The sequence below is a fragment of the Corvus brachyrhynchos genome, unplaced genomic scaffold (genome assembly GCF_000691975.1).
Source record: "Corvus brachyrhynchos isolate BGI_N302 unplaced genomic scaffold, ASM69197v1 scaffold8, whole genome shotgun sequence".
NCBI lineage: Eukaryota > Metazoa > Chordata > Aves > Passeriformes > Corvidae > Corvus > Corvus brachyrhynchos.
This window is the reverse complement of record NW_008240031.1, coordinates 665,798-690,592: the sequence shown is the minus strand read 5'-3', so window position 1 is coordinate 690,592 and position 24,795 is coordinate 665,798. Positions and strand designations below refer to the sequence as shown.

The 24,795-nt window shown below is 38.0% G+C and overlaps 1 protein-coding gene across 1 annotated transcript in view; it reads left to right on the top strand.

The window, feature by feature from the left end:
* Positions 1-8,258: 8,258 nt before the first annotated feature.
* The window catches only part of AP3B1 (adaptor related protein complex 3 beta 1 subunit), a 149,178-nt gene continuing 132,641 nt past the window's right edge, over positions 8,259-24,795 (top strand). Inside the window, exons 1-4 of the mRNA XM_017743681.1 lie at positions 8,259-8,334; positions 14,568-14,642; positions 19,876-19,971; positions 22,220-22,380. Coding sequence (XP_017599170.1) covers positions 8,278-8,334; positions 14,568-14,642; positions 19,876-19,971; positions 22,220-22,380 — 389 coding nt within the window. The 5' untranslated portion in view covers positions 8,259-8,277. The remainder of the gene's footprint in view (positions 8,335-14,567; positions 14,643-19,875; positions 19,972-22,219; positions 22,381-24,795) is intronic.

Below are 24,795 nucleotides of genomic sequence, written 5' to 3'. Positions count from 1 at the left end.
CACTCTTTCAGCTTTCAGAAAACTGCTATCTTCCACCGAGGAAGATTTCTCGCTGGCAGAACTTTCCCTGTAGTATTAGTGGTATGGGTACTATCAGAAGAGGTTATTTGCAGTGCAATTGCAAGATTGAATCTTTTCATCCTTTCAGACAACCTTTCTTGTTGCTGGGTGAAATAGTATCTGTAACTACTCTACTGACAACAGATAATCTTAGATTAAATTGCAGTCGGATCCAGAAAGGGTTTAAAACCGGTCATACTAGCTGCCATCTGGTTAGGGCTTTTGAAATGTAGGTAGTTTACATATCTGCATTGATGGTGGTGGTAGCAGCAACTTACAGATGTTGATGCACTGATTGCTCAAGCATTGTTCAGGTACTATCTATTCACAGCAGAGAACTGGGAGATGCTTTATTTAGTTTTTAACTTTATACTTTCCTGTTTCCCCAGTGAGAAGGAAAGAGTATACCTAAACCGTCCAGATTGCAAGTGCTTTGAGAAATTAGTGGCAAAGTAATTATTAAATGAGTTAAATTATGTTTCTGGTTAGACCATAACTGGTTTTGTTCTCTTTGGCTCTCAGCCTTACAGGATACTGTAGTTATCCTGGTTTCCCTCACATCTCTAGTCTATCCTTTAAAACTATTGAGTTTTGCTTTTTGGGTAGTATGCTTCTTTTTCAGATTGAAAAATGAGGGGTAGCTGAAAAAGAAATAAATTACTTCTTGTCTCAATTCTCTTTAAGCCATAGAACAGCTACACTCAAAGCCATATGATTCAAGTCTCCCTTGAAGTAGTAGTTGAATTCTATGTTGCGAATTAGAAGTAGATACAGTATTATAATGGAGGAGGATGGTAGTACTGAACAGCACCACAAGATGTCATTCAAACAGTTTGTGGCATAGACCAAAACACAGTGAAACTCAGATTTCTTAATTTCCTGCTGGAAGAAAACCCTAAATTAACTAAAATAAACTCAAATTGCAGCATGTATTTGTTGCTGATTTAGCTTCCATGTTTAATGGTTCTGAAATCAATTTGCAGGTCCTCTTTAAATGTTAAATTCAAACTTGTTTAGAGTTTACACAATAGCATGACCTAGAATAAACCAATTTATTTTAAGGATTTTCCAGTGCCATTAAAATGTCAAGAAAAAAATTTTTTTTCAGGAAACACGGGATGTTTCCTAGGACTTCATTGCTACTCAGATGCCAAGAGTAAAGGTTACACTGCTCTGTCAGTGTGTATTTTCTGCTTCAAACTTGGCAGCATTCACAGTGTTTGGAATTTTATGTTGGAAGGCAAAAAAAATTTATTTTAGTGTGCTGTGGTTAAAACTATGTCCTGCCAAGTGAAGTCTCTTGAATGCAAGAACAGTGCAGTTGATAGTGGGCAACTGAAAGTATGCAGTGGATGGAAAACTTAAAACAAGAAATGCATTGTTAAAACTCAACTGAGTGAGACTTCTGTAACTTCTGTTCTGTACAGCTTTGTTCCATATTACCAAAAGTGGTGAAGCGTGTTTCCTCCCCAGTAGTGGATTTGTTTCCCATTTCCTGTATCTTACCTTGCAGTGCTATAGTGCTGTCCTTATATATGAAGACCTTCTGTCTCACCATGGTTTGGAATTCATTCCTCTTTCTTAGAGGGGATTACAGCTGTTCCCAAGGTTGCTTTTGCATTGTTAGTTTGTCTTCAGTTGCAGTTTTGATACTCATGAACATTTTTCTTTATTACAAAGAAGGCTTATGATTAGTGGGTGACTTCTTTCACTAACTGGCATGTCAGAAGTGTAGCAAAACCTGAAAATCTATGGGTTTAATCTTACGGTGTTGCTAAAAAGAATAGAAAATAAATGTGTATTTTACCAGAGTGGAGCAAGTGTTTTCTTAGTAATAGTTGTTCGGAACATGTTGATGCAGTGGCCAATGACATGCCGCAGATTCTGGGTTAATATTTTAGTATGACTAGAAGTTTGTCATAGTTCCTATGGGGGGACAAAGTAACTGAGAGAGAGGCCCAAGTTTATTGCTGACATAGCTGTTTAAACCTCAGTGATGTATAGTTATGCCTACTTTTTTTTTCTGTAGAAGGGGATAACATTGCTCAATGGACTCTGTAATCCTAGTCATAACCTCATCAAGACGGCAGTTTTAGTGACCAAGTGCATGCTGACAGCAGTAGGGCATATTCAGAATTATTCTTTAGATACTGTTTGCCATAATCAATGTGCAGAGCAAGGTGATCAAGGTGCTTTCTGGCATAGGACTCCAGGCTGTTAAAGCTGTTTGGCAGTATAATCTTGTGACTGTCAAGATCTAAGGCTGTTTTTTGTCTTTTCTTTTGTTCCCTCCACTCTGCACCCCTACCATGCCCCTATCCCCACCATCTCCTTTTATCTTGGGGCAGTTGTAAGGTTTATGGCTTATTCCTTTTTTAATGGCAGGGGAATAGAGGGCACAAGAAAGAACATGAGAGCTAGAAAAGATTAGCTGGTGGTTTTTGCTTACTTTCTAATGATAACATCTGTAAGATTAATCCAAATTGGTAGGTCTGTCACAGGTCCTGTCATATCCATACCCCTATCATATCTACGAAGGTAGATATTCAAAGGTATGAAGAAAGCAGTGTTTTCATGGAGAAGGAAAAAGGTAGTATAAATCTTAAATGCTACAAGTGTAAAATACGAAAACATAGAAGAAAATTAGAAATTTACTACCTCCTCTTAACATTCAACCAGTGTTTCAAAGAGAACATTTTATTGTGGGCGTGTTTTGTGATGTCTGTCATGTTGTGTCATTGTAGATCTGTCATGTGATACTTGCCGTGAAAGCTAGGTGATGAATTTGCATTTCTAATTTACACTCCTTTAGCTTTCGAATTCCAGTACTGAGGAATACAAGCCTGTGGTGGTAAAGATTACAAAGGCAGCTGGGAACTGATTTCTTAATATATTAATAATTGACTCATTGCCTTATATCATAGATGCTATACAAGTAGTGTATTTCATGGCACTGTTGTATATGACTATAGTATTTCTAATTTTAATCTGTACCAGTGCTTTCAGCTTGCAACTTTTGATGACAGTGGGCCTGTATTGTAATAGATCTTAAGACACTAGATTATGACTTGCGAACTCAAGGGAAATCTTGTTGAGTTCTTAGAATACATCATTGGGCATACGGGTGGGAATCTTCTTGTTTTTCTGTACTTTTGCTCTTGGAAAGTAATTTTACCTTGTATTACTGTCAGGGAAAATGGCTGAGACTACATATTTATACTCGTGCAAAAGTTTGGTGTTTTTTGCATCTGCTGTTGTTGGGACCATTACTTTCCTGCTTCGTATAGTTCCACATCATTTGTCAACTGTCAGATTAGGCTTTTTTAAACCTGGTGTTCCTCCTGAAGTAATAAGGTTTATATTTCAATCATCCATAGTATGTACCTAACTCTGTAAGGCTAGAATCACTCTCAAAGTTTTAGCAGGGACAGGCAGGTATTGGTGCAGCTGAGGGTTCCTTGCATTTTCCTGAGCCCCTGGTAAGCAGAGATAAGTTATAAAGAGTTTGTCTAAGATTGTGAACTGATGAGTATAGAAGCATAACTAATGAGTATAGGAACATGAGCCCTAGTGTGACTGCAAAGCTTACATTTATGCTTTCTGTTTTGAGGGATTTTACTTAAGGATGAAAATTTCCTTAAAACTTCTTAATGATCAAAAGGTGAAAATATTTTTACTGTACAGTAAACTGTATTATAAAAGACTGAAATGCATTTGCTTTTCCCATTGTTCATTGAGACTGCTGATAAGAGTTGTTTTTGGGGGGAAATGACCTTTGAAATCTGCATACAATATTTTTTTCTGGAAGTTAAAACAGCAAGGGAATGGGTATCCTGTTACTTCGTAAGATTTTCTTTTTTTGAGTAGGCCTCATTCTTGGCAGGCAAGCTTGGTTGAGTGCAGTAATTTTTTTATTGGTTTTTTACATACTTCACTTAGAAGAATGGAACAAAACTCCACAATGCTGGGCAAAATAATTGATGTGTCTTGCACTATTAAGTCTGCTCTTAAAGAGCGAAACTTTGAGGTTACACTGAAACCATATCTAACTGTAGAAGAAAAAAGGCTTGCTACTGCTGGTGATCCATGTGGATGTATGGAGCAATATTATACTCTGTAAATATCTGGTGTTTGCTAATCCTGGATTATAATTTGTTAGAAAAGATTTTTAAAAATCCCAACAAACCATCAGTTCAGGTAACAATTAATTTCCAAATGAATTCATCAAGAACTTGTTGTTTAATTCCTATTTTTCTTTCTTTCTTTTTCCCTTGCTGCTTTTCTCTTATGGAAACAAGGCTGGCTGAAAACAGGTCTTCACATCTAAATTGTTATATTTTGTATCTTCCCCGCTAACAGTTCAAAATGCTTTAATTTGAAGTGTATGATATATAGAATATTTTCTATAAGCGTTTGGAAGTGCAGTTCATCATTAAACGCTTCCTCCTTCTGTCTTCACATCTTAAATTCACCTTTGTATTTTTTCTTGTTATTTGTTACATTCTGGGAGACAGTCTTCAGCTTGTACTTGGATCTTGTTCTGTGTAACTTCTTCTGGTTTTGCTTCTTGGTCTTCAAGTTCAAATTATTATTTCTTCATTTTCTACCCTGTTGACACAGACTTCTTTTTTTTGTTTTGTTTTGGTTTTTTTTTGTTTGTTAGTTAGTATTCTGCCTTCTATTGGTTAATGATAGTCTTGCTTCTCATGATAACTGGTCCACACGCTCAGCCTTTGTCTTCTTCTAGGTTGGTGGTTTTTTGAGTTGGTGGGCCATGATCACAGTCTGTCCCTGCCAGAATTGGCTTTTATCCAGCTTGAGTTGATTCCCCACTGTTGCTGAGTTGTCTTTATTAGTTTCCTCCTTGTCTTGGGGGTTCTACAGAATGTCCTTGTGGCCCATAAATTTTGCATTCCTTGTCCACTCTCAGGGGTGCATCCTTCTTCCCAGGCTTTACTAACCTCACCTGGGGTCTGAGGTCATGGTAACTTGTCAAGCCCTAAACCTTAACAAGGCAATTCTACAGACAAGTAATTTGTCTTTCTAACACACAGACATCACTTGCAGCTTGTTTGTTAGCTGCTATCCATTTCATAGATTGATCTCATTTGTTGTTGATTAGGCTTGAACGTATACAAAGATCAAACATCAAAGAGCATCCTTTCTTAAGAAAATTTTTACATATTCCACATTTTGCAACAACAGTAGGAAACTGGAAGCGGGAGCATAGGACTAAAAGCAACTTTCTAAATCAAGTCCTGTCTTTTGCTATGTAACTTTCGTTACCATGTCGTACAGATTCTTGCACAGGTAAGAATTAAGAGTTAAGCAGAAGGAATTAGAGGTTTCTGAGTTGCTGTATCCAGCTAGAGCAAAGTCTCTCAGGCGAGATACTTCAAGCTGATCAAAAATAACTGAGACTTACTTGGTATCAGATGAGGAATAGGCAGGTAGGAATGGTCCGCAAAATAAGCTATTTCTGTGGCCAAGGGTGATGGGAATAAAGAGGGCTGCAAAAAATTAAATCGAAGCTACTCTTCCTAAAAAGTTAGTTGCAAATGGAACTATGCAGAGGGATTGAAAGGTAAAAACCCCAAATTATGAATGATATTTTATGTGCGGCCCTAAACCACCAAATACTTTATTTCTAATATCAAAAATAAAGATATAGATCTGAGGGGAAAATATGGGATGACTAAAAGAAGTGTGATGATAACAGAGGTGAATACAAGCATCTTCAAATAAAATCAGAAAAATGTGGAGTTTAAGGTAGAGAGAGGTGTTCCTTTATCATGGAACAGGAATGCAGACAATAGGAAAATACCTGTGACATCACAGCATTAGATATTTTTAACAGACCTGTCAACTTGGAGTGGTGTTACAAGAAGAAGGTACATTGGATGTTGCCACTTCCCATGAAGAACGTGGTCGGCTATGGGCTTACAAAGCTGAGCTTAGCAGTATGCAAAACTAGAGGACAAAACTGAATGGGATGTATAATTTAAATGACCAAAGCACACAACCAAACAAATGTAGCAATAGAACACTGACCATATAGATCTTTGAACATGTCCAGGAGTAACTAAAAACAGTAAAAACCTTTGAGCGTGATGTGTACAAAATAGGGAGTTACCAGTGATATTTGGGAAATGGTACTAAAGCAGGCAAGGAAATAGAATGCTTACTTTTTTTTTTTTTTAAGATAATAATTAAATATTAAGCTGTCAAGGAAAGCCAATATTTACAACATAGGGAATCTGTAATAGATTTCTTCAATTATTTAGTGAAACACTTGGTTTTGGAAAAGGAGTTAGACTTAAATTTTAAGTTGCATATAGGTATCCTGAATTTTACATGCCTTAGCTTAGTAGGAAATAAGTTGATTGTTTTGTTGGAGTCTTTTTTTCATCTGGTTGCAGTTCTTTTGTGGATGTATACTGAAACGTGGGCAATGTGGATTTCTCATGGAGAGGCACAAAGCAGATGCAGTATTGGTTCTGAAAATATGAGGAAGTCTCTATTAGAGTGACTCTGTCCCTTGCAAGTAGGAAAAGTACTCTTTAAAGGTTTATGACTGAATGAGTGACAATATTTTGTTTCATTGTAACTAATTTCAGCTTTGTCTTACATCCCTCTCTCCTTCCCATACGAAATTCTGAGAGCAGTGATAAATCAGTAAATTTCTAGATTCTGCACTCACTTTTGAAATCTTGTTTGGATATATTTGGTCTGGCTGAGGTGGAATTATTTTCCCCTGCAGCAGTCTTCGTCATGCTGTGCTTTGTATTAGTGGTGAGAAAGGTGTTGGTAACGCACCAGTGTTGCAGCTACTGCTGGGCAGTGCTCACACAGCAGACAAGACTGTCCCTCCAGTATTCCCCTTCACTAGTAGCCTGGGGATGGGCAAGATCTTGAAGGATGTGTAGATGCCAGGACTCCTGACCCAGACAGGCCAAAGGGATATTCCATACCATATGATGACTGATCATCGGTAAAAGCTAAGAAAAAGGAGAAGGGGTAGGCATTCTTTCTTATGGTGTTGGTCTTCCAGAGCAGATGCTAAGTATACTAAAGCCCTGCTTCCTGGGCAGTGGCTGGACATTGCTGATTTGAAATAGAGAATAAATCTTTTGTTTTCCTTTGCTTCTGCATGTGGCCTTTGCTTTTGCTTTATTAAACTGTGTTTATCGTGACACATGAGGTCTTTTCCATCCTATTTTCTCACCCACATCTTGCTTCAGGAAGGGAGTGATAAGAGTGACTTGGTGGGCACCTGGTGTCCAGCCATGGTCTACCCACTTATGTGAAAGTTCACAGGGTTTGTAAACTTGGAAATTCTTCAGAGTTCTTTGGAATATTGCAGGTGTCTCTTCTTGAGCTTCTATTTGCTTGTATCTTTTAGTAATCAGGCAATCCAGATGTGACAAAAAGCTGTCAGAGAATCTTTTTTGTAAGGTTCCATCATCTGTAAGTGCAGTTAGACTGTGATTTGTTTACATCTAAAAAGCGAAGCAGGATGGGGTTTCTTATTAGTGACAACTCATGAAAAGCTGTATCTACAAGAGAACATTCTTACCAACTTGTTATTTTTGTGGGAGAATTTTATTTCATCTGTAAAGAGTGCTTGGACACTGTATGTATCTAATCATCAGGATGTCTTAGAGCTTGTAGAACAGACCTACTAGAGATCTGAGGCTTTTAATCCTGAGCACAGGGGATAGCAATTTACAATCCAGAAAGGCAAATAGAAGCGCAAGGTTGTATCCTTGATTCTTAGTGAAATTCAGAGCATGCTGAAGTCTGGGCTTTTCAGTGACTTACATGAGCTGATATTATGTTTTAACACAAACATGTCAACTTCTCATTATTGCATCTGGGCCTCCCTGGGGGACAAGGGAGAAGTGAATAAGTTGTTGGTTTAAACTAATCTCTTCTTGTACCTCAAGATTTCAGCCTTCAAGACAGGCTTCAGCTAACAGCAGATTGAAGTTTCACGGTCTTACATTATTGTTGGAATCTGATACATTCTTTTGCTAAACTCTTCATTATACAGCATGTTAGTAAATACAATTTAAAAGTGGGCAAGAGGGAGCAGTGCTTCACCATGAGTTGCTGAACTGATTCAAGAATATAAAAACGGTATTCTGGTTTTAATTTTTAATTTTTCTAATTGATGTTTTTCTGTATTTCTACCGTAGAAATGAAGACCTAAAACAAATGTTGGAAAGCAGTAAAGATTCCGCAAAGCTGGATGCTATGAAAAGGATTGTTGGGGTATGTGATTTTTTTTTTGTTACTGTTTTTATTTGTTATGAGATATGGGGGTTTATTATTATTCTTTTTATTTCTTGGGTGGAAATAATGTTTTACTTTTACAGATCTGTACCAGGTTAGCACTTAAGTCTCTAAATTATCTTTAGAAGTTGTGGTGATGAAATGGTAAAATTCTTAACTTGGAATTTTGTGTAGAAATTGGTATATCTGGATATATGCAGTCATATGCTTTTGAAATATTTATGTAACAGTGCCAATATGCCTGTAAACAGCTCTTTTCAGTGAGACCTTGAATAGGAAATGGCTCCTGAAGAGAAGCTTCAAATTTGTCACACTGGAAACAACAGAAATTTGCAGGAATAAAATGACAAGTTGCATTTACTATTTCTATTTTATTAAATTGCATGAGGATCTTCTTTTTTGACTGAGCATGATGCCTGAATATTTGATTACATATTTCAGGTGAATGTGTACTCACAGAGGTGATTAAATAATGTTTAACACCATTGTATGTTTAAACCCTATAAAAAAAAACGTCATGAAGTTGATGGTATGTATCCCTTTGTTTCTTCTTTAAAGTATTGGAAGAATGTGCTACAGAAGATCGTTCTGTGTGCACTTGACTTCTTTGTTTTGGGGCTTTTGAATTTGTTTTCTGTCACTGTTTCTTCAGTCTACTCTGAATGTGCTTTTTTTGTTTTGCTTGGGTTTTGCATACTTAATCCTGTCTGAGTATGTACCAAAGTGAGTAGGTACAGATGGTGTCATGTGATTGTGTTCTTTCCTCTGACTCCAGAGCTGGCTTCTTCTCCCTTCCTGATCATCCAGTGATGAGAATTTTACTCAGCATGGTTGTCTTTTTGCCTGTAATCCCCTAGTCCTGCCAGAGGCATCAGTTACCTGTGAGATCTGGGTAACCTATCAACTGTTATTTCATAATGTCATTCTTGGTTTTGGGAAAGGTTTTTTTGATTCATCTTTTCCAGCATGATGCGGGATTGCTCAGGGTTTGACTAGTGAGAGTGGCTTACAGACGTGCTGTTGCAAAAAACCATTACCTTTATAAGTGCCATGGTTTTAGCATATGGTAAACTTACATTGTTCTGCTTCCCTCAGAAAAGATCTTTTTTTTCTGGTTTTTACTGTGGGCAGGAGGGTTGTGGCAAGTTGCCTCTTGCTCCCTCGGTTTTCTTTTTTGAAAAGTTGGCCAAATCTTTACCTGTATTTGGAAACTGTTGAAGCCAAATGTATGTGTGTATGTATGTATATGGGGGGGAATTAGAAACCATTAAATTGAATCAGCTTTAAATTGTAAACGAAGGCTTTATAGGTTGATCATTTTCCTTTTTTCCTACTAAAAATGTTTTCATTACAAATGAGTGTGCAATGAGCAAATTCACTAATTTTAAATACTTGCTACTGCTGCACATCCAGAAGAGTTCTTAATGGCTTCTTTAATTTTCTGGAAGTGTATGATACCATGAAGCTGGAGATGTGTAGTTAGCAGTGATAGCTGTGGTCCTTGATCACTTAGGCTGAAGTGATCAGGCTCAAGAGCTCTTCAGCAAGGGAAGGCAGAACTAACTGGGCACATTCTTTCTTCTGCTTCTCCATTTTCCAATCTGACAATTCTTTCCAGTTTCCAGTACCAGATTTCTGTCCTTTTTTAAGTTCACAGCCCTTGCTTTCTGTTCCCGTTCTAAGCACTGTGCAGTGCAGGAAGAGCACTACTTCCCCAAAGGCAGCAGGCACCTTCAGCTTCTTGGATATTTTTCCCTTACTCAGCTCCTGCTGCTTGAAGTAGAAAACAGCCTTCTAGCTTGTTAGGCTGACCATTACTTAACCACAAGTGAGTTGTTTGAACTGGATCCTCTGTTTTCAGTTTCTTTTATCTTCAAGGTATTTGCTGTTTCCTGTGCTGTGTTTGAAGTGTGTTTCACACCAGATACCTGGCACCAACCTCTGGTTGACATAACAAACTCAAACAATGAGCTTTGCAGACCAGGAGTGGGATATTGCACAGTATGAACATGAGGCCTTGTAACAATGGCGATAATGTTCTTGAGGAGTACAGAGGTGCTTCCATGCTTACATACAGAGAGAAGCTTACATCTCTCAGGGATGAGATGTGTTTTTCAGAGATGAAAGGCTTCCTCTAGCCTTATTATTAGAGGTAAAAGGAACTCTGTTGTCAGAGTATTGTTTAACATGTCTCACTGGAATGCTAATTTTCAGTAGTTTTAGATAGTTGAAAAAACTATGTGCACAGAATCCACAACTTCTCTGGCCAACCTGTTTCACTGCCTCACCACCCTTGCAGCAATTTTTTCCTAACATCTAGTGTAAGCCTACCTGCTGTCAGCTTAAAGCTGTTATCCCTTGTCCTGTCACTACATGCCCTTAAAGAGGTCCCTCTCCATCTCTCTTTTAGCTCCCTTTACTTACTGGAAGGTGCTATAAGGGGTCCCCAGAGCCTTCTCTTCTCCAGGCTGAACAACCCCAACTCTCTCAGCCTGTTGTCACAGGGGAGATGCTCAGTAATTACAGTGTCCCTGTCCACAGAAGAGGGGTTAATCTTTAAGGTCCCTGCCAACCTAAACTGTTCGGTATGACTATAATTCTGTGATACCAATAGTTATCTTAGTACTTTAGTAGACTTTAAGAGTCTAAACCTTCATTTATTCATATAGGCATGATAGAGAAGTAGCAGGAGAACACTGCTTAGGGCACTTTTTGCTGCTGCTTCCTCCTTTAATGTAGTTTGTGAACTTTCTCCTAGGGAGAAGGAGATTCATTACAAATAAAACCAAATCTGTCTTCCAGAGAATGACTTAAAACAACAAAATTTCAAGCAAAGGAGTTTTGATCTTTTCACTTCTCCCTTATAGGTGAAGGTACCTAAGCCTACTTTCAGCTAAAGTATGACTTTAATGATCAATGACCTTTTTTTTTTTTTTTGAAATCAGTATGTTATTTTGTATGTTTCTTCCTTATATGTGTGCAATAAGATAATTGTGATCTTTGGAAGAATATGAGCAACACTGCTGGTTTAGAAATAAATTTTTGTATATACATATTCTACTATATGCATGAAAACATAATAGCTGATATTTCTTTTAAAACGTTCACTGATATTATAACAACCAGTACCAGATCTTGAAACCTGTTTGAATTTCTGGGGAAAAATCAGTGGAATTTCACTCGTGATGATTTCAGAGCATAAATTTAGGAAACAATCACATGCCTGATTTCCCTCAGAGAGTGTCATCCATGTCTGTGTGTCTCTCACATGGAAAAAAAAAGTTTAGTACATCCTGACATTACAGAGCACTTATGCTAGAATGAACATTATTGTCCAGAAACTCCAAGTGTATAAGACAGCACAACTGCAGAATGTCTAGGCACAGAAACAAAAATTATATGATAGACCTTAGTCTTGGAAAGAACCATTATGTTCTTCAGTTTAATGATCCATGCGCTAAGGAGGATCTACACTAGTCATTATGCAATAATGAATCAAAATACACTCTTTTAAAAGACGCTAAATACATATTTATATGGTACACTGGAGCTGTTATGGTTGATCAATTAAAGAATCCAGGTAATGCATGGGGTAATACTATTACAGCCTATCAGGGAAGTCTAAGGATCATCCCTGGTTTTGAGTATTGTAACTTCTGTTGCACCAAGATGATAATTTTTCATTCTGTTTTCTCTGTAATGCATCTTGTTGCTACATTCTACCTGGTCATTCTGAATTTGGCATTTATTATGGAGATCCCTCATTCCTGAAAGAAGTAAATTTATTTTAGATTCTTAGTTAAAAACCCCTTGAAACTCATATAATGTGCTTGCTTTTTCACAGTGCTTGTTTCACTTCCTGTGTTTTAATACAGGTGCAGTAAACAGTTTAAGATGTTAAATGGGGTAGATCAAAATGTCATGCTGGACAGCTGCTCTTACACCCTTTTGAAAGGCCGAGTAATAGGTTGAACTGCAGCTGTCTTCTTTCTTATTTCCAGCATCCTTCTTCTAAGCTTCTCAGATTTTACAGTTTACCAGGTATTGCCTGGCTTTGTGTGTTCTTGCTTTTGTTGCATGAGATCTTAACTCTTTATGCTTTTAATGTATTTTATCAATGAAATACACAAACAGACGTGTGAGTTGAAAATATGAAGTTTAATCAGCTGTACAACACTGAGTAATGGTTGGAATGTAATATTTATGGACAGGAGTATCTGCAGTTGCAGAACTCCTGTTTCCTTTTTTGGATCCCTGTGTATTTGTTGTTGCTTTTGTGTGTTGGACCCCAACATGGTGACAAGAGGTGTCCCTCAGGGGTGTGTACTGGGACCAGTACTATTTAATATCTTCATTAATGACATAGATGGTGGGATTGAGTGCACCTTCACCAAATCTACAGACAGCACGAAACTGACTGGTGCAGTTGACATACCTGAGGGATGGGATGCTATCCAGAGGGGTCTGGACAAACTGGTGATGTGGACCCATGGGAATATTGTGGGGTTCAACAAGGCCAAGTACAAGGTCTGGCCCGTGGATCAGGGCAGCTGCCAGTATCAGCACAGCCTGGTGGATGAAGGGGTTGAGAGCAGCTCTGCCAAGAAGGACTTGGGTGTGCTGGTGAATGAAATGGTGGTTATGATTTGACAGTGTTCGCTAATAGCCCAGAAAGCATGGCCAGCAGGTTGAAGAAGATGATTCTGCTCCTCTACTCCACTGTGGTAACAGAGTCCTCACCTGAAGAGCTGCATCCAGTTCTGCAGTCCTCAGGACAGGAAGAACAGATGTGTTAAAGTGGCTCCAGAGCAGGCCACAAAAAGAATCTGAGGGCTGGAGCACTTTTCCTGTGAGGACAGGCTGAGAGAGTTGGGGTTGTTCAGCATGGAGAAGAGAAGGCTTTGGGGAGACCTTGTAGCACCTTCCAGTATGTAAAGGGGCCTATGAGAAAGCTGGAGAGGGACTTTCCAGTAGAGGGCCTGTGATGACTTGACAAGGAAGGGATGGTTTTAAACTAAAAAGACATTTGATTTAGATAAGATATAAGGAAGATGATTTTACGATGATGGTAGTGAAACGCTGGGCCAGGTTGCCCAGAGAGATGGTGAATAACCCCATCCTTGGAAACATTCAGTGATGAGAGGCTTTGAGCAACCTGATTTGTGAACAGAAGAAGTTCCTGCTTGCTTCAGAGGGTTTGGACTAGATGACTTTCAGAGGTCACTGTTCTATGATTTGCTTAGTGAGATTTTGTGTTTTCTGATTACCTTGATGTTTGGGGGGCTGAATCTTGACCTTGAGCAAGACTCCCAGAGCTGGGAGTGCTCTGGGTCTGTATTCAGCAGCACTGTAACTTGATGTAACATGATCCTGAAATTCCAGGGTTTGCAGTTCGGACATAAAGTACTGCCAGGCATTCTACTGGAATTATATCTAAGCAGAACATTGTTCAGCTATAGTGTATATTAAAGTATTATATTCTGTCCTAGGTACCCAGTTTCCTACAAATAACTTCCTTCTTAAGATGTTTGTACAAGAACTGAAGCTAAACCAGAGTTTTGATGTTTTTGCTATTTATTGTGGCAATTTTATTTGTGACATGCCTTGTTCATTATCAAACATGAAAACTTCCTTTCAAAAAAAAAACCCAGTTGGTGGGTTGATTGATCTTGCTTTTACTGTGTGGCTTTTGTATATTCTTTTTTGTTCTGTAAAAACACTTTATGGCCTTTTGTGTTTTTCTTGTGGAAAACAACCTTGTTTTGTTTTTAAATTGTGATGTTTATTTTTATTTTTCTCCTTGGTTCTGTTGCAAACCACAGTTGTTCCAGGGAAAAGGAGTGGGAACTTGGGTTTTGTTGGGTACCTTTTTTATTGCACTCCACCTCCCAAAAGGTAATTCTGCAGGGCTTTTCGGATTAGCAAGGTCTTTGTTTTTAGTAATTTTAAAAATTATTTGCTGTCTTACATGTTAAAGTCCAGTTCATGGATTCCACTCCAGCAAACTCATAACCAGCCAGGACCCAAGAGTTTTTGTTGTGTGGATTGTATCCTGTAAGGTCTGATAATTAACAAAACCCCACATCTTTATCCTCGATTTCATAGAAATGAGATTTAAAATACAGATCTGTAATAAATCAAGAAAACCCAAACCATGTTCTAATAAATTATATTGTTACATTACTAAGATTTGTCTCTACTTTTTTCTTCAGATGATTGCAAAAGGAAAAAATGCTTCAGAGCTGTTTCCTGCTGTTGTGAAGAATGTTGCCAGTAAAAACATTGAGGTATTCCTCTAACTTGTTAAACATACTGTTATGGAAACTCTGTTTATGAAAATTTTATCTAATTGTATCAGACTTCAACATAAACCATAAAATCTCTGGTATCATGAATGTATTGAATTTAAATGAGTTTATTTCAATAACAGAATTATTATAATAATTTTATGTATAAACAAAGGAAACCTGTTGGGTGATTTAGAGGAAGAACATTTAAAAAAAATACTTGATTTTAGAAAGTTTGTGAAGTATGGTGGTAGTTGAGAAAAGTTATTGTAGTTTATTTGAAGTATGGTGCTTTTTGCAAAGCTTGGGGTTGAGCTACATTGTATTTTAAAACATCTGTTGCAGATTGAAGCTGCAAGGTAATGGCTGGGTAAAAAAGTGTGTTCTTGCATCTATATCAGGTGTTATTAGACACGCAAGGCAGCTTGCTTCTGTATCTTTTTTTTTTTTTGTTTCTCATATGAAAGCAAGGGAAAAAAAATCCGTCTTGGACTAGTGAAAATTCAGATATCCAGAATGCTAAAGAACTGAGGTAGTGTTAAATGATGATGTATTTAAATCCACAGGGTTACTGTTGTACAACCACAGGGTGTATGTAGAAAATGTAACTCTGATGCTCACTAGCATTACTGTGCATACACTGACAGCTCCCCTGCCGAAGTGTCAGAGTTATAGTCGACTTGACAAATGAGATTTCGATAAAAATAGCATCTGTAAGTTTATCGTTTGAGACCTCATGGTGCCTAACAAGCATCAGTCTGATGAAAGTAGAGTGAACATGCAATGACTTTAGTTACTTCCTACTGCTCAGGATCATAATTTTTCAAAAATGTGGGCAACAGTTGTTTGAAGCCTTGGATTTTAAGGAGAGAAGTCAATTGAATGCATGCTTCAATTTTTCTGTCCTCTTCTGAAAATATGTATTTCAGCCTTTATTATTAATAGGAACAAAAAATTATTTCTTCCCTGGTTTATGGCACTGAAGATTATATTTCCTGTAATAATGCCTTCAACAAACTCCTTTCTCACTCTAACATGCTGTGATATAATGGGTAAAACATCAGTTTTCATCCATATTTACATGGATGGATAGTGATAGTCAAGTTTGAGTTTAATTTTAGCTTTAAAGAAATTACTCTTTTTTAGCTACTACTTTGAAAACTTTGGGTTTTTTGCTTCTTTGAGAGAGTGGATTTGTTTGGCCAAGGCCAAATATTGAGCTCTAGTAAGTCAAGGAGGCATAAGTGTGCAAAGATGCTAATTCAGGCTATTTCAGGAACTTACTGTATTAAAATAATTTTAGAAATTGTAATTGTTCTTTTAGTAGTAGGCAGTAAAAAGATACGGGATGAGAAATCAGACTAGTTAAATATTGTGTTTCACTTTAATTTGTGTTTGTAAGTTTTGAATAGTCTTATGTCCAGTTTTAAACAGGGAGACCTTACACCAAGGAGGAGTGCCTTCAACAATATTATTCATCTTGAGTGCTTTTAACTGTTGGGGCTGGAACCACTAGTCTGATAGAGGCAAGACTGTCACAGTTCCAGGCTTTAAGCCCAACCAGTAGTGAAGCTGAGACTGTATCCCTGGTAGGGTATGCACATACACATAAGTATTGTATCTGTATATTTATACAGAACAAATATATATGTACAGAGGCAGCCACGTAATTTGTCACAGGATATTCAGGTGAACACAAACAGCACCAGCAGCTTGGCAGTTCAAGATGGTCTGGTAGTGGGAATGTGTATATATATACAGGATTCATGCACAGAGTCTGCCCACTGTCTGGCCCATGGATCTCAGTCACCCATGTTGTTAGCACCTGGACAAATGAGCCCCTAAGGCTGTAGCCCTTTTTCGTCTGCTGGTACAAACACCTATACACATATGAATGCCTCTAAACCAGGGCTCTTCTGGTTTCTCAATAGCCGCTCCCTCATGGACTCGCCTTTGGACACACAGGTATGTGTAGCTATGCGCACATACAACTGGACCTGACCAGAGCTTCCTTGCTCCTCTACTATCTAAACCCCTGTGGTTATGCCCTTGAAGAGATGCACAAACACCCATGGTTCTTGCCCCTAGAGACCCACAGGCCATGGGCTTTCCTTGGCAGCTGGATGGGACTTCACTGGTCTGTGCCATAGCCAGCTCCTCCTGTGGTCTCGCCCTTAGATGCTCACTTCCACACCTACTTCCTACCTAGGCCACTTCACCTACTTGTCAGCTAGTGTAGCTTGATCCACTTGTACACCTGCACCCATTCCAGTCGCTGGCACTGCAAACACATCGGCTCATGCTTGGTTTCACATGTTCTGGTCTCTTCAGTTACACACACGCTCATGGACCTTCTGGCCTGTGGTCCCAGCCCAGGTGTTGGCAGCCAGACCCTCACTTGTTCCAGATGCTGCCCACCCTGGACTTAGAGATCCCTACGGCTCGATGTCACATTCCAGTTGCTGGAGTTGTACTTAAGTCCCCTCACTCCTGGTCTCTCTAGTTGCTGGTGCCCATGGATGCAGTAGCCCTCCAGTCTGTGGCCTGACTCTAGCTGCAGGCACGTAAATGCATCTTCGTGCTGAATAAAGAGTACCTCACCAAGGAAAACAGTTCAAAATTAAATTTAGCAAGTCAATGCAACAGGTTGTGCTATTCACATGCAGGGAACAGAAGGATAGATGTACCAACTATCAAACTGTTCAGATGTGTCCAGCCATCTTATCCCTCTGTTTTTCCCTTAATCCTTTCCAGATTATGTAGATTTCCCTTGCTTCTCCTTCACTTTAGTTCTTCCCCAAAACATCCCATGTCTTGTCTAAAATAACTCTTTCATCTCTGTCCCATGTCTGTACATGTAAAAGACCTTCAGTCTGAAAGGTGCTCTGGTGTTTGTTGACTCATGGTGGTTTTAACGCCTGGGCATAGGAGCTGAGGCTCTCCAGAGGTTGTTCTGGGGGGAGTGTGGCAGTGTATCCTTTCTACAAGTCCTAAATATGGTTTCCCTCCTATTACTGTGTTTCTTTCCGCATCTCTGAGCTGATGGTTCCTGTCATGGGTTTGGGAAAAGCTAGAGCAGGGTGTTGTGTGCACACATCCCTCCATCCCCTTTGTCTCTCTGTGCTCCTTTGTGGATGTGAAGATGAGGTTTTAGCACATAACATTAATTAGCAAAAGGCTTTCACTGATTATATTTTATGGACCTTTTCTCCTATTTTAGAACAAATAGACAGTTATGTGAATTCACATGTCATCTTCTATACTGTAGTTAAATTCCCTCATTACTTGTTTTTCCACCACTTAATGCTAACATATTTGTGCAGGAAGAGACTGTTAGACTGAAAAGAAACCAGGACATTCATTAAAGCCATCTGACAAGTTTCTTTATTAATTTGAGTTAGATTACAAGTTTAGGTCTTAGTGTAGGTGTACTTACAACCATCTACTTAGACCTTATCTGTCTCAGGAACCTTTTTCGTGGTCCGTTTTTTAGGATGCTTTTGATATTATGAGAAATTACTAGATTGTCAGAATCTTAGTACATTGATCCTGTTTCCTGAAAATGTTTTGCCGAATTTTTCCCTATTCCTAAGAGTTCTTTCCCAAATATGTCTGTACAAATTACTGCAGTTTGGGAGCATAAAAAACATAGATTTATCTGAGTAACCATCAGAGTAGCTCAGCTGGTTAGAGCATGGTGCTAATAACACCAAAGTTGTGAGTTCCATTCCTGTATGGGCCATTCATTTAAGAGTTGGACTCAGTGATCCTTGTAGTCCCTTCCAACTCAAAATATTCTGTGATTCTGTGACTTTGTACCGTGTGAATTTCCTGCCCAGAAATGGCTGCTATTTTTCTTTTTTTAAACCAGGGCTAAATGCTCTGATGCAGAAAAATGGAGATGAAGAAGTGGTATAACATGTTAATTTATTTGAAGAGAAGCAAAGGGCGTCTTATTGTTTACAGAACTGCCTTTTTTTTTTTAAGTACATGCTGACCTCAGCTTGATTATGTGCATCAAGTCATGGATGGTAAGGATACAAAAAGTGACCTAATAAACAATCGGTGGTATAGAACAAAAATAAGTCTTCATCAATAATTCATGGATTTTGATGTGGTTATATTGATAAATTAATTAAACAAATCTGCCTGTGTTCCTCAAGCCTAATGTGCCCCTGTTATGATTAGCTTTATAGAACAGAGCATTTTAACATTGAATGAAGGTAAATGGTGAAAGAATAGTGTAGTCACGAAGCTCTGAGTGCTTCCATTTCTAGTCACAGAATGGTTTCAAGGAAAGGAGGCTTTCTTTGCACACCTGCAGTCATTCAGTGCACAGGCCTCTTGTGGTCAATGTTGATTGCTACTTCTCTATGACTGAACAAAAAATAATTTAGTATGGTGTGACCTTCTGTGATTTAATATTATGGTTTTTTGCCAGAATTGGCACAAAGATAGATCTTCTGATAGTGACAGTAATTATTAGCACAGCTGTAGTTGAGGGTCTTTCAGAATTTTTCATTATAAACCCCAACAGTCAGTTTACTACTCAAATGTAAAAAAATGTTTTCACTGCTTCCTGGGTATGTAGTGGTCATGATGGGGTAAAGTGAACTAAATTGAATACCCTCCTCCCCAAAATCATAATGAGGTTTTCTTAGTCTTTGGAAATTGCATCCTTTGTAGTATGCTTATATTGGATCTTTTGAATGCTTGTAGTCATGCAGAGGTGAATCTAACATCCTTTGTTTCCATCCGAGGCAAGTGTTTTTTTAATCAGATTTGTACAGTGTAAGTTACCACACTTCAGCTGTAAGTTATATTCACTTTCAAATGTGTTAACATAATTGATTTTGAGTTTCAGGGTAAAATAAAATGGACTTGTTGAAATTCTTGGCTATTGCAGTTTAACCTATTTTCTATAAGAAAAAAAATAAGGTGCTCAAGTGATCAGTTTCCCCATGTCAACATCTTAGATTATTCAAGTCTTGCAAGTTAATAATATAAAGCAGTACTTTGTGTTATTAGCCTTCATCTGTCTGTTTCATTAATTAGGTAGCATTGCAGCACCTCAGGTGTTCTGTAGAACACTGGAGAAGCACATGAGTGCTCCAGGAGTCCGGAGCTTTTTCTTCAATAAGAAAATGTTGATAAAAATGTGAAACCTAGGAGTTAGTTTTATAGAATTCTAAAATTTTCTCATAGTGATGTTCACTGTGGTTTTTCTTTTCAGATAAAAAAGCTTGTGTATGTTTATCTGATGCGCTACGCAGAGGAGCAGCAAGATCTAGCATTATTGTCCATCAGTACTTTCCAGCGTGCTTTAAAAGTGAGTGATTACTAAATAACATTTTATAGGGAATTCTGAGCTGGTAGCACAAAAATAAAAACATCTGTGTAAGTGTAGTATGGTAAACTAAAGCATGTAAACATCTACATCTGATAAAGTAGTTTCAAGTTATGTGATTGAACAAGTTTTTCTGACCTCAAACCTTATCAAGCAGCTAAGTAAGCCTGAAAGAAGTAAAGTTACTTCACTAAAGAAAAACAGCAGAATGGTGCTTTCAAATCCACATGCAAAACATTTCATTTCTGGAATGACTTTTCTCTGTATACAGAGATATATATATATATATATAACTTGTGTATATGGAAAAAAGACCCCGTTGTTACCATGAACCACCTGTGTTCCTTTTAGTTTACATAAAAGAAAGAGCTTTGTGTACAACAGAGAATTGAAACATAAGGAAGACAGTAGTACCTAAATTAAAATATTCAGTATCTTGCACATGGTACTTTTTCATTAAAAGCACTGAAAAAATAGCATTTTGTACTCTTCTGTTTCAAATGAGGTAACAATGAGAAATGGGATTAGACAGCAAAGTTTAGGATTGCCTTTGAAATGTGACTGTGGAGAGAAGAAAGATTTATTACGTTTTTGTTCTGAAATTTGGCCAGTTTCTATATTAAGACTGGGTTTTTCTTGTACCCTTCTTGTACCCTAGGCTCATTTCTGTTATGTCACTTAACCCACACCTTGCATCTTGTTGGAAAATGTTGCAATCAGAGCACGTGTTGTGCAGCTGTAGGAGGATCCCACATCAACTAGAGGGTTTTCTGCCCCCTTCCCTTGAACTTTCATCTCAATGTCATATGTACCGCCTTTACTATCTCTAACTGCCATGAAAAGCTACAATTCAGATGACTTTGTATCCGGTGGTTTTTGTGATTTATGTATACAGTGAACACTCCTCATAGCATAATGCTTTTAAAAGCTGTGGGTAATGAGAACAAAAGGAGGAGTGATAATGTTGGGGCTGAGTAGCAAAAAAAATAACTGGTGGTGTGGCAAGGGAGTAGACACCAAGCTAGTAGAGATTGTCAGCAACTAAAGAAATGACTAAGCCTGCTATGAACTATAGGTCTCTGTTCATTTTTTGTAGTGTTTTGTTTCTCAATTTGTGATGATTATAATTCGGCTTTATGTGTGGAGATATTTTTTTTTTTTACCTTCCCCTGTGCAAAGAACTTTTATTTTAAACTTAAGTCACTGCAGATGAGCTTTGCAAACTCTGGTAGAAACATGATATTTTTCCAAAAATGGTCAAATAAAGGGCTTTCACCATCCAGACACTTACTACTTAGAAGCTTTTAAGATGAAGAAATTTTGAAATCTTAGATGAATTGATAATTAGGTAATACCAGTCTGAAAATGTGTGTTACCAGCTCTCAGTCCTTGGGAGAAATGTTCTTTGGGAGATTGCATTCTGGCAGTACAATGAATTAATGATGCTGCAATTTCACTTTGCTAGATTTCAGAGGATTTAGTAGTTGATTAAGCAACATTTTTCTCTTGTGTTGCAAGCCCATGATAAATGGATAAAGTTTACATAACAGTTCATCCAAATACAGATGTGGGATCTCCAAGCTAACCCTAGTATTGTAAAAAATGACCAAGAACTGGGGCAAAACAAGAGAGGATAAGAAACAGAAAAAAGCCTCAAAACATTTACCCTAATATTTTGACATGTTTTTTAAAATTGTTTTTGTTACTGGCTTCAGTTTGTATCCTGCAGTAAAGTATAAAATGGATTTGTTGTCAAGAACTTGAGTGGGAATGTCACAACTGAGAACAACGTTTTCGTTTGACATTTCTTAAATATAAGTAATAAAATTGAGCTAGTGTGTCTTTCAGACTATCTGAATCCCACTTGGACTGCAGCAAATATATCAGATTATTAAATAAAATACTCAGTTTTTTAATCCATAATTTACATATTGTACTTTCCAAACCAAAATATGGTAATGCTTTCCTTTGTAAAATTTTCAGATTTTCATAATATGTAATGTTCTCTTTCTTCTTTTGTTTTACTTTTTTTTTGTTTTGTTTTGGATATTTCTTCGTGTGAAGTGTGGCACATTTTATTATTAGCATGGCTAAATTCACTTGCAAGTTTGACTCAGAAAGGTTTACATTTTAATGTGTCCTCACTAATTAGTGTAAACACAGCAGCGAATTTAATGGCTTTTTTCTGCACTATCTTATTTTATTTCTCCTCTTCACTCTTGTTCCTTAGGATCCTAATCAGTTAATCCGTGCAAGTGCTTTAAGAGTTCTATCCAGTATACGTGTCCCAATTATTGTTCCTATTATGATGCTTGCTATTAAGGAAGCCTCTTCTGATTTATCTCCTTATGTGAGAAAGAACGCAGCCCATGCAATCCAAAAACTGTACAGGTGAGTGATTCTGACAATTACTGAAAAAGAATTTTATAATAGTTGTGGGCTACGTTTATAAAGACTACTGTGAGTTTGGCATGTTTCAGATCCATTTCTTTAAAAGTATAGGGTGGGGGTAGACATTCTGTCACTCAGCTGGTTTGGTTGTTATTCAAGCAATTCTCTTGCTTGCTAGACTAACAGGATAATTATAAATATAATTTATACAATAAAACCTGATGCATTATATTTTGTTTTTTAATATACTAGTTATTTTCATCTATGTAACCACTGTTGGGATGGGTGTTCTCAGAATCTAAGATTTCTCTGTTTCAAGTCTTGTATCTTTCATCCTGAGGCATTTCCCTGAAGGTAGTTTGCAGCACATGTGACAAAAGAATGCTAACTTCTAGAAATTTTATCTGTGCAAGTCCAAATCTTTCAGATCTTCCTCTTCTTCTTCAGAAATCCTTGCTGTGGAAGAGTTCTTAAAAAGATGTGGGCACTGGTTTGCAGAGATGGGGTCAACAGAACCTGTACCTTTGCAAAACATCTCCGGGCATTTATTTTACTACTTACTTCACTTTTATTTTGTCTATGCCAAAAAGGGGAGGTTGAGTGATGTTAGAGGTTCTGAATCAGGTAACCACCTAGTCACAAGGCGGAGCATGTGTTCCTAATGGGCGTATACACGCAGCTATCTATACAGATCGGCAGAGACAGAAATGAGCAATCATGCAGACAATACCAGCACCAGCAGCCTTACTCTGGTGCTCTCTGGCTGATCAGAATACAGACCTATTAGCATGCCTAGACGTGTACAATATGGACCCCAATAATAATCCCAGGTGCTCAGTATTTCCAGTAACAGGCTTTTGATCCCCAGTCTCCCAGTCAGTGGCACATGCAAATGCATAGCGCTTGCAAACCTTCTGCACTTCCTACTACAGACTCCCTCAGGCAGGTGCGTACATGCCCAAACCTTTCACTGGAACACTATGAATCCCACAGTATCTGGATTTAGACACAAAGGCTGTGCTGTAGGAGGCCCATATACCTTATCTCTACTTCTCTTGCATTAGGTGGAGAGGAAGTGGGGAGAGAAACAGAGAGATTAAGACACTCAAATGGGTATCTGAATAAACTTCCAGACCTTAGAGTCTCTCCAGTAGTTGGCCTGGATAGCCTGGGGCCCTCTGGTAGACACAATCTCCAGTTATTGCACTCAGACACACACAGAGGTGTCTAGCCTAGATCTATGGCCCCACTTCAGTATCTGGCTTCCCAAGGCATGTAGTCTGGTTTGGTATTCTCAGGCACTCATACACGGACATATATACTTGCTCTGGTTGCTGGTGCTGCAGTTGTACAGGCCCGTATATCCCATGGTTAATCTCCAGCTTAGATCTGTGTATCATACATGTACACAGAATAGAGACTGCCTGTGTAGTCATCAGGTTCACAGCATGGATAGGTAAGTGTACAGCAGCAAAGCATTTGCATACAACTGGCTTCTTTTATGCATCTCTCCATTTTCTTGGTTTTGTTCCTCCCAAGATCCTTTAGATCCCTCCATTTCCCTGCCTTTCATTTCTCCCATAAACATCCCACAGTAAGTATTGTATGATCCCAAAACCTGTGGCTGGCATTGCATAGTAAGTTTTAGCCCTGTAACTAGTAATATCCCTAAGTCTTAAAGATGCTCTGGAGATTCTGCCTTATGGTCCGTTCATTTCAGGACTGTAAGGCTGATGTCTTATCCATGGCAGCTCTCTGACAAACCTGGGTAGAGGCTCCTTCCTTCTGGTGATCTTTATTTTTTTTTTTTTTCTGAGCTGAGTGCTCTCATGTGATACCCTTTTAACATGTAACCTAACAAAAAAGAATGGATTTAAAGTCTCTTCCTGCTATTTGAGTAGTTTTTTTTTTCTTAGTAACTGGTTCCAGTACACAAAAACTTTTTGGCCTGAATTATTCTCTATACATACAATGTCCTTTTTTGCTGTTTTTTTTTTCCTGATAGTATCTTCATTTCTTGTTTTCATGACAGCAAAGTTTGTTTTACTAGCAGATTAAGGAGTTCATTGGTAATTGGTGCAAAACTGGAAAATGATGAAATCTAATGATTAAAAATGACCTTTCATCTGTCATCTAGTCTCCAGATATGACTGCATCTTCAAATATAACTTGCATATTTTCTTATCTCTGTTTCATATGTTATTCTATGCTTGTATGATGTAAGTGGTAACATATGGAAGTCATCCTTGCAAATAGAATAAGAAGACAAGTTTTATGGTAAAAGGTAGAGCACATGGTAGAAAGCACAGTAGCAGAATCTGGAGAAACTTGCCTTACCTCCTTCTACTTTCCATGAATTCCTAGTGGTAGTAAAATGGACATGTAGCTTCCATAACGAAGGAAAAACAGTGAAAC